The sequence below is a fragment of the Chiloscyllium punctatum genome, chromosome 4 (assembly GCF_047496795.1).
Source record: "Chiloscyllium punctatum isolate Juve2018m chromosome 4, sChiPun1.3, whole genome shotgun sequence".
Lineage (NCBI taxonomy): Eukaryota > Metazoa > Chordata > Chondrichthyes > Orectolobiformes > Hemiscylliidae > Chiloscyllium > Chiloscyllium punctatum.
The window spans coordinates 136042608-136052896 of NC_092742.1; the positions used below are offsets into that span (position 1 = coordinate 136042608).

The 10289-nt window shown below is 47.5% G+C and overlaps 1 protein-coding gene across 1 annotated transcript; it reads left to right on the forward strand.

Moving 5' to 3' along the window:
- The first annotated feature begins 997 nt into the window (after window positions 1-997).
- Window positions 998-4433, forward strand: LOC140475973 (ecto-ADP-ribosyltransferase 5-like). Its single transcript, XM_072567881.1, has 2 exons — window positions 998-1068; window positions 2906-4433. The coding sequence occupies exons 1-2, from the start codon at window positions 1023-1025 to the stop codon at window positions 3718-3720; spliced, it is 861 nt and encodes a 286-aa protein (XP_072423982.1). The 5' UTR covers window positions 998-1022; the 3' UTR covers window positions 3721-4433.
- Window positions 4434-10289: the final 5856 nt, after the last annotated feature.

Genomic DNA, 10289 nt, shown 5'->3' on the forward strand with positions numbered 1-10289 from the left:
GATAGGATAGTGAAGAAGGCGTTTGGTATGGTTTCCTTTATTGGTCAAAGTATTGAGTACAGGCGTTGGGAGGTCATGTTGCAGCTGTACAGGACATTGGTCAGGCCACTGTTGGAATATTGTGTGCAGTTCTGATCTTCCTCTTGGAAAGATGTTGTGAAATTTGAAAAGGTTCAGAAAAGATTTACAAGGATGTTGCCAGGGTTGGAAGGATCTGAGCTCCAATTTGGGAGATGTTGAACAGGCTGGGGCTATTTTCCGTGAAGCGTCGGAGGCTGAGGAGTGACCTTATAGAGGTTTATAAAATCATGAGCAGCATGGATAGGGTAAATAGACAAAGTATTTTCCCTGGGGTAGGGGAATCCAGAACTAGAGGGCATAGGTTTAGGGTGAGAGGGAAAAGATATAAAAGAGACCTAAGGGGCAACTTTTTCATGCAGAGGGTGATACTTGTAAGGAATGAGCTGCCAGAGGAAGTGGTGGAGGCGGGTATACTTACAACATTTAAAAGGCATCTGGATGGGTCTATGAATAGAAAGGGTTCAGAGGGATATGGGCCAAGTGCTGGTAATTGAGATGCGATTAGGTTATGATATCTGGTCGGCATGGATGAGTTGCTGTACATCTCCATGACTCTATGAATCCATCACCAATTGTCAGTGAGAGTAATTGATACTGAGAATGAGAATGAGATTAGAAAGACAGGTATGAAGACAAAGCATCAGTAAGAAATGGTATGTGAAAGGGAGAGAAAGAACATTCCAATTGAAGACATTACTTTCTGGTTTCACACATTTCTTTACAACATAAGATAAACATCTTTTCAAAATACAGGACCCTGTTTCCTGATAACAAAATGCTCTCAGTGTCAGTGATTTCAGTTTCGAAATCACTCAGTCCACACATTGACAGTACAGTCACACTCAGTACAACTCTGTGAGAATAAGAACACTCCTGAAGTAGCACAGCTCAGAGACAGAAGTCAGCTCACCTTGATGGATAAAGAAGGGAAGAGACGAGCAATGAGCTATTTGTTTCTTTCTCTGCTGACCACCCTCTGGTTTCATTGTAAGTATTTGTAAACTTGGCTCAGGCAATCAGGAGATTCCTCTCCGAGTTTGTTTGTTCTCAAATCTGCTTGCTGTTCAAACCCACCACAGCCGATCCCAGCCTGTCTCTCACTGTAACTCACACTCGTTCACGATGAAAGTGCTTTAAGCACCTTGTGCTTTAAGCACTTCCACAACAGACAGGGATCATCTCGTCAATGGGATTTTGGAACAAGCCCTGAGCTGCCCAAATTTCGGCACAATACTCTCTGCCTGAATATCAACCAGGAGAAAGGGAGGACTGCAGCTGCTGGAGATCAGAGTCAAGAACGTATGTTGGAAATGTACAGCAGGTCTGGCAGCATCCGAGGAGCAGGAGAGTCGATCTTTCAGACGGGTTCCTTCATCGGGAACGAAGGGCTTAGGCTCGAAACGTCCATTCTCCTGCTCCTCGGATGCTGCCTGACCTGGTGTGGTTTTCCAGCATATACACTCTTGACTCTTCCTGAATATCAGCTTCCTGTTTGTTCTGGAAAAGGGTCGCTGGACCCCAAGATGTTAACTCTGCTTTTCCTCCATATATGCTGCCAAACCTGCTGAGATTCTCCAGCAATATCTAGTTTAGTCCTTGATTCTCATCACAGTCAATCTCACCAGTGCCTAAAGTCTTAATGTACTTGGAATGTATTTGGAAGCGAGTGCTGTACATCTCTATGACTCTAAGCAGTTCAAAAAGTGTTTGGACCCACCTCCAAGCTGGCTGAGACTTGAACCGTTGGTCTCCAGGGTGAGGAACACTCCCTGTGTACCTCGTTGTCTGTTGCTTTCCACTCCGCGTCAAGTTCTTGAACGACATGAGCTGGGTCATAGTCTGGTCCCTGGGGACTTGAGCACCGTGCTCCAGGCTTTCTAGTGATATCTTGGCTGACCCGGCAGTCTGGGATGGATTGTGGGGGCTGAGCTGGGAAAGGGATAGCCAGTGTGTTCCCTCAGATGGGACATTCCTGAACAATTGGAGCAAGAATTCATCATTGAATCCGTGAGAGAGAATTTACCTGTGACCAAAGGTGTTGGTGATCTGAGTGTGTCCTTCACTTCACTCCCTGCAGTCTCTCTACCTCCTGGAACCCTCCCCCATTCCCCCCCCCCCCCCCCCCACCCCCCCACCCCCTCCCCTTTTACACCAAAACGTAATCCTGCTCCGTTGTAATTATGTTGGAAGACCCAGCCTTCACTATCACATTGAAATACCCAGGATTTATAAGGGGCTCACTATGGTCAAAACTGAGAGGATATTTTCCATCATGGCAGAATCTAGGAGCTGAGGGCAAAGACTCTGAATTAACGGGAGAGGATTTAAGGCTGAGATGAAGAGGAATTTCTTCTCTCAGACGGTGTACCCGTGCAGTAGGCATGAGGGGCCGAACAGCCTGGGACTGTTCCTATTTCTTACAGTCTTCTCTGCTCCACAAAGAAAAACCTGAGCTGATCCAGTCTCTCTCCATCGCTGCGATCCTCCATCTCATGGGAGTGTCCCAGGGAATCTCCTCTGCACACCCTCCAGTGCAATCCCATCCTTCCTACAGTGTGGGGACCAGAACCATACAGTTCCAACATCCCCTCCCTGCTCTTATCGCCTGTACCACGACTCTGAAAAGCAAGTGTGTCATGTGTATTCTTAATGACCGTATTGAACCCGTCAATCAATGGCTTTATGGAAAGGACAGGAAAGTGGACCTCAGGAATGTCAGATTAGCCGTGATCCTATTGAATGGCAGAGCGCGGTCCTGTCCCTTATGGTCTTTCTACTCCCTATGGAAATTAATTCCAGCTCCCATTCCTATTTCATTCCACAGGTCAGAGTCTTGAGAATGTTATCCAGTTGGACATGGTAAACAGTTCTGCAGCTTACATCTTTAGCTGGAGCAGTGAATCCGATCAGCTGGCCATCAGCTTTATCCCGAAGGAAGCACGGGAACATGGCTTTGAGGATGTTTGGACCAACGCAGTGAAGAGAATGAACTGCATTGTTCCCAGTGGGCTCACAAAGGAGCACATGGTCGCACTTTATGCTTATACAGCAGATTATCCCAAACATGATCCCTTCTACAGACGATTCAATGAAGCAGTCAGGCAGTATGGAACCAATGAAATCATCTATGACAAGAGGTTTGTGTATAAAAGTTATCATTACCTGCTGGCCACTGCCCTGGAGAAATTGACAACACATTCTCCTGCAGAGTTTGAGTGGGTTTATCGAGGGATCAGAAAGTTGGCGAAGGGCATTGAGGGGTCAAGGATGCGATTTGGCTCCTACACCTCTTCTTCACTGGATGAAGGTGTTGCCCTGGACTTCATTGATAACAACACAAAGTGGAACACCATGTTCTTCATCAGCTCCCGATATGGGGTCCAAATCGAAAAGTACTCATGTTTCTCTGAAGAGAAGGAGGTCCTGATCCCACCCTACGAGGTGTTCCAAGTGGGAAGGATCACTTCCCGGAAGTATGGCAACTATGTTCCTCTGACGGGGGTGGATAAACAGGGGATCCAGGTGAAACTGGAGATAGGGGATAATGGGAAGCTGGTGGTGGTGCCCAATGAGGGGACAGCAAACTCAGCCCTGGGCGGATTGTGGATTCTGATAGCTGCAGCTTGTATCGTAATGTAAAGTTTCACTCCATTCACTCTCTCCGTTCCTTCACCCCACTCCCACCCTCGTTCCCAGCTCGGTCTAAAGTTTGGCTCTCTCCCTGCCCATCGCTGAAAGGTGATGTAAAATATGAACCTCAAGACTCCAGCTTACCTTGAACACTCCTGTCCATCCCTTTCCCAGCCTCTTCTCCCCACAACATTTCAGAATTTCTGTCTTTATCTGTCTTCTCCCAGAGTAAATAGCCTCACACTTCCTCACATCATACCACATCCACCATGTTCCTTGGGCAGTCTACATCCTCTTGTTGGGCTGATAAGCCGAAATCTGCTCGTATATTTTATGGTCTCATGATGTCTTGAAGTTCCTTTTGATCTTCCTCATATCTTATGTTCCGAAATCTGGAAATGTTACAATTGGGCCCCACTTTTGAATCATTGATATGGGTTGGGAAGAGTTGGCGACTTCGCACTGAACCTTGTGGTACCATTACATTTTTAAATTCTTGAAGTCACAAGGAATTAAGGGCTACGGAGAGAATGCGGGGAAGTGGAGTCGAAATGCCCATCAGCCATGATTGAATGACGGAGTGGACTCGATGGGCCGAATGGCCTTACTTCCACTCCTATGTCTTATGGTCTTTACTAACATGTGGGGGACCTTGGAAAAACTCTCCACTTGTCTGATAAACGTGATTTCCCTTTTCCAATTCCATGTTGACCCTGTCTAACTTTATCACACTTTCTCAGTTCTTACACCCTTCATGAAGATTCCCACATTTCACCTCCGACTGACTTCAAACTAACAAGGCCACATTTCTCCATTCTCCTTCCTCCTCCCTTACAAAATAGTCAGTCAACATGAAACTTACCAGACTCTATAGATTTTGAAAGATAATTCGCATTGCCTCCCCTATATCTCTACCACCCCCCCACCCCCAACTCCCTCCCCCCACCTCCCGCAACACTCGGAGTTGAATCGCATCCTGTCCGTTGGATTTCTCAACCCTTCATTCAGTTAGCCTTCCAACATCTTCTTCTCTCCTCACTTCATTTCTTTTGCTTCATCTGTTTCACAAGTCCCTAGTATTTCTGGAAAATTATCTGTTTCCCCTTCCACAAAGCCATTTGAAAGTGTATTGTTCCATTTATCTCCATTTCCAGTCTCCTGTCCCTCCGATACTAGGGCCACAGTTTCCCGGACTAATCTTTCCCTTTCCACAGAAGCTCTTCACAATTCCCTTGAAGTCCCTTGAAGTCCCTAACTAGGTTGCATTCATATTCTCCTCTCCTTTCCTTGGTCCTCCTTCACATTACTCCCACCTCTCAGATATTCTGGTACCTTGTACACAGAGAAAGCAGGAATATGCTGTTGAGGTACAGGAACAAAAACCATGCCGAATGGTGAGGCTGGCTCGAAGGGCCGAGTGGCCTACTCCAACTCCTAGTTTCTTTGTTTTACAAGTCACTTCCTTTCACTTTTTTAGTTTGGGTTGTTTGATTTACTTTCGGTGTCTGATAAATGTACATCTCCTGTTGAACATGTATTTCACAAATCTCTGGCTCTGAGGCTGTAACAAATCTAGTCAAGGGGCAAATTATCTCAAAATCTATGATTATGAATATTGCAGATTTTGTTCTTTGTATTTGCTTCTCGATTTGGTGAATGTAGAGAGATGAATGAAAATCACAGAAAGTTATTTTGGACAACTATAAATTATTTCTCTAACTGTAGAGGTGAAATATGCAGTAGGCATGGAACAAGAATGTACATAAAAACAGAAATGAATGATTATTAACTGAACACATATTATTGTCATATATTAAGTGAACCATTAAAGTGTAAAAATGGTTGCAAACTTGAAGAGGCTTTTGCGCAGATTGCACTGTGCACTTGTTGACAAGATTCTTCGTCATTTTATACACAATATAACCAACCTCTCCCCTGACCTTGTGACTGTCTGCCATTTTTATCCCTATTACTATCGATTCAATAGATTCAGTGTTTGATATTCAGGTCTAATCCTAACATTCACCTCCTCTAGTCACAGTGTTGTCTTCCCGCATGCTTTCTGGTTATGTTGTTGAGAGTAACCCAGGAAATGGAATAAAGGGACATCTGTTTTCCCTGACTTTGGTATCAAAAGCACTCTTTCTCCAGCCAGATCTCTGCGCGTTTATATTTGGGGTGAAATCTCTGTCTTGTTGCTCCAAAGTCAGGCAGACTGATGTAACTGTCCCTTCACAGAATTACAGAATTGTTAGCTTGCAGAAAGAAGTAGTCATCTGAAATATTTAGCTTTGTGTTAATCTCATGGTTTTCCCCTCAAACTCTCAAATGATTCTTTGGCAACTGCCAATAAATGATAAGGTGCAGCGACGTAACTCCTTTAAATCTTCAGGACATGGAAATGAAATGCTATCAATTCGAATTGGTTCGAACAGAGGAATCCAGTGAATTGCGGGAAAGCAGGAAGTTCCTGCAGGAGGAAGAAGCGTGTTCTTTTTAAAAAATACATTGAAGGTGATCACGTGTTCTCCTTTTCCCTCAAAGATAATAAATAGGAGCTTGCTTTTCTAAAACGGCATCGCCACCAATTCTAAGCGATTAAATGATATATCGGATGCAATAATTTTGACTTATATTATTAGGGACAGGGTCTGGGTGTATGGGTGTGACCTGGGTTAGGGGCGGGGTCTGGGTGTGTGGGTGGGACCTGGGTTAGGGGCGGGGTCCGGGCGTGTGGGTGGGACCTGGGTTAGAGATGGGGTCTGGGTATGTGGGTGTGACCTGGGTTAGGGGCGGGGTCTGGGTGTGTGGGTGGGACCTGGGTTAGGGGCGGGGTCCGGGCGTGTGGGTGTGACCTGGGTTAGGGGCGGGGTCTGGGTGTGTGGGTGGGACCTGGGTTAGAGATGGGGTCTGGGTATGTGGGTGGGACCTGGGTTAGGGGCGGGGTCTGGGTGTGTGGGTGGGACCTGGGTTAGAGATGGGGTCTGGGTATGTGGGTGGGACCTGGGTTAGGGGCGGGACCTGGGTGTGTGGGTGGGACCTGGGTTGGGGCGGGGTCCGGGTAGGACCTGGGTTAGGGATGGGGTCTGGGTATGTGGGTGGGACCTGGGTTGGGGCGGGGTCTGGGTGTGTGGGTGGGACCTGGGTTGGGGCGGGGTCTGGGTGTGTGGGTGGGACCTGGGTTGGGGCAGGGTCTGGGTGTGTGGGTGGGACCTGGGTTGGGGCGGGGTCTGGGTGTGTGGGTGGGACCTGGGTTGGGGCGGGGTCCGGGTGTGTGGGTGGGTGCTGGCTTAGGGGCAGGGTCTGTATGGAAAGGGGTGTGTCAGGTGGAGTGGGGCGTGGTCATTCTTCTGACTTTTTGCCCCTCAGACTCTCTCCCCCAGGCCCTGAATACTGGTAATTGCCCCTCACCCCATGCAGTGTTATTTAAGCCCTTGAACCTTCCACCTCCATTACTCCCACCAGGCCCTCTTTATCACACTCCATGTCCTGTATAAACCCCTACTGGGCCCCATGTCTCAGATCAGGAGGAGGTTATATCCACATTAAATGCCTGAGGGTTCTGCCCCTCCCACAATTTTGGGCCACCCCTGTAGTTTTTCAGCTGATACCCACTTTCCCCTCCTTCCCTCCACCCCTAGTCAAAGTGCACTCCCACCCCATGCAGCTTCATTCTCCTCAACCCCCATCAAAATGCCCCCTAGATCTATACGTCAAAATAGATAAATCGGATGCAATAATTTTGACTTATATTATTAGGGGCGGGCTCCGGGTGTGTGGGTGGGACCTATGGTAGGGATGGGGTCTGGGTGTGTGGGTGGGACCTGTGTTAGGGATGGGGTCCAGGTGTGGGTTGGGACCTGTGTTAGGGACGGGATCTGGGTGTGGGGGTGGGACCTGGGTTAGGGATGGGGTCTGGTGTGTGGGTGGGACCTGGGTTAGGGGCGGAATTATTGCATCTTCAAAAGCCCTCTCTCCCTCTGTTCATGGGCCCTATCTTTCCAGAAAAGACCCCTCTCCCTTTACCGATGAGCCTCATTTTTCCATAAAGTCCCCCTGCCTCTAACTATGTGCTTCGCCTTGCTATAAAAGCATCCTCTCCCTCTATCTATTCCCCCCTCTTTCAATGAAAGCCTCCCTTCCTCTGTCCATGTCCCTCATCTTTCTATAAAAGCCCCCTCTCCTTCTATCTATTCCCCCTCTTTCTATGAAAGCCCCCCTTCCTCTGTCCATGCCCCATCTTTCTATACAAGCCCCCTTTCCCTCTATCCATACCTCCATCTTTCTATAAAAGCCTCCACTCCCTCTGTCCATGCGTCATATCTTTCTATAAAAGCCCCCTCTCCTTCTATCTATGCCCACATCTTTCTATGAAAACTCCCTCGTCCTCTATCCATGCTCCCATCTTTATATAACAGCCCCCTCACCTCTGTCCATGTGCCTCATCTTTCAATAAAAGCCCCCTCTCCCTCTATCCAAGCCCCCATCTTTATATAACAGCCCCTCTCCCTCTATTTATGCCCTCATCTTTCCATAAATGCCCCCTCCCTTTATCCATGCCCCCATCTTTCTAAAAGCCACCTCTCCCTCTATCCATGCTCCGATCTTTCTATGAAAGCCCCCTCTCCCTCTGTCCACGTGCCTCATCTTTCTAAAAAAAACCCTCTCCCTCTATCCATGTGTCTCATATTTCTAAAAAAGTGCACTCTCCCTCTATCCATGCTCCCACCTTCCTATAAAAGCCCCCCTCCCACTATCCATGCTACAATCTTTCTAAAAAAAGCCCCCTCTCCCACTATCCAGGTTCCCATCTTTCTATAAAAGCCCCTGCTCCCTCTGTCCATGTGCCCCATCTTTGTATAAAAGCCCCCTCTCCCTCTGTCTATGGTCCCATCGTCCTATAAAAGCCCCCTCTCCCTCCATCCATCTTTATTTAAAAGTCCCCTCACCCTCTGTCCATGTGACTCATCTTTCTCTAAAAGCTGCCTTTCACCCTATCCATGCCCCCATCTCTCTATAAAAGCCCCCTCTCCCTCTATCCATGCTCCTATCTTTCTTTAAAAGCCCCCTCACGCTTTATCCATGCCCCCAACTTTCTATAAAAGGCCCCTTTCCCTCTATCAATGCTCCATATTTCTATAAACGCCCCCTCTCCTTCTATCCATGCTTCCATCTTTCTATAAAGGTGCCCTGCTCCCTCTATCCATGCCCCCACCTTTCTATAAAGGCTCACTCTCCCTCTATCCATGCTCCCATCTTTCCATAAAAGCCCCCCCATCCATGTGTCTCATCTTTCTTTTAAAGCCCCCTCACCCTCTATCCATGTGTCTCATCTTTCTTTTAAAGCCCCCTCACCCTCTATCCATGTGTCTCATCTTTCTATAAAAGCCCACTCTCCCTCTATCCATGTGTCTCATCTTTCTATAAAAGCCCACTCTCCCTCTATCCATGTGTCTCATCTTTCTATAAAAGCCCACACTCCCTCTATCCATGTGTCTCATCTTTCTATAAAAGCCCACACTCCCTCTATCCATGCCCGCACCTTTCCATAGAAGCACTCTCTCCCACTATCCATTCCCTCATCTTTCTATAAAAGAACCCAGTCCCTCTGTGCATGTGGCCCATTTTTCCATAAAAGCCCCCTTTCCCCCTATCCATGCACCTATCATTTTATAAAAGCTCCCTCTCCCTCTGTCCATGTGTCTCATCTTTCTATAAAAACTCGCTCTCCCTCTATCCATTCTCCTATCAAACATTAAAAGCCCCCTCACCCTCAATACATGCCCCCATCTCTCTATAATAGACTCCTCTCCCTCGATCCATCCCCCCATCTTTCTATAAAAGCACTCCTCCCTCTGTCCATGCCCCATCTTTCTTTAAAAGCCCCCTCGCCCTCTATCAATGCCCCCATCTTTCTAGAAAAGCCCCCTCTCCCTCTATTGATGTGCCTCATCTTTGTATAAAAGTGCACTCTCTCTCTATCCATGCACCCATATTTCTATGAAAGCACTCTTTCCCTCTATCCACGTGTCCCATCTTTCTATAAAAGCACCCTCTCCCAATATACATGCTTCTATCTCTCTTTAAAAGCCCCCTCACACTCTATCCATGTGCCTCATCTTTCTCTTAAAGCCCCCTCTCCCTCTCCATTTATCCATGCCCCCATCTTTCTATAAAAGACCCTTCTCCATCATTCCATGCACCCATCTTTCTTTAAAAGGCCCCTCACCCTCTGTCCATGTGCCTCATCTTTCTATAAAAGCTCCCCCCCTCTATCCATGCTCACATCTTTCCATAGAAGCCCCGCCTCCCCCTATCCATGTGTCTCATCTTTCTATAAAAGGCCCCACACCACTGTCCATGTGCGTCATCTTTATACAAAAGCCCACTCTCCCTCTATCCATGCCCCCATCTTTCTATATTTGCCCCCTCTCCCTCTGTCCATGCCCCCATCTTTCTATATTTGCCCCCTCTCCCTCTATCCATGCCCCCATCTTACTATATTTGCCCCCTCTCCCTCTGTCCATGCCCCCATCTTTCTATATTTGCCCCCTCTCCCTCTGTCCATGCCCCCATCT

Bases quoted from the DNA above. Each gene is read 5' to 3' on its own strand.
- LOC140475973 (XM_072567881.1), top strand. From the start codon at position 1,023: ATGAGCTATTTGTTTCTTTCTCTGCTGACCACCCTCTGGTTTCATT. The intron at 1,069-2,905 runs GTAAGTATTTGT...TTCATTCCACAG, and splicing joins GACCACCCTCTGGTTTCATT to GTCAGAGTCTTGAGAATGTT.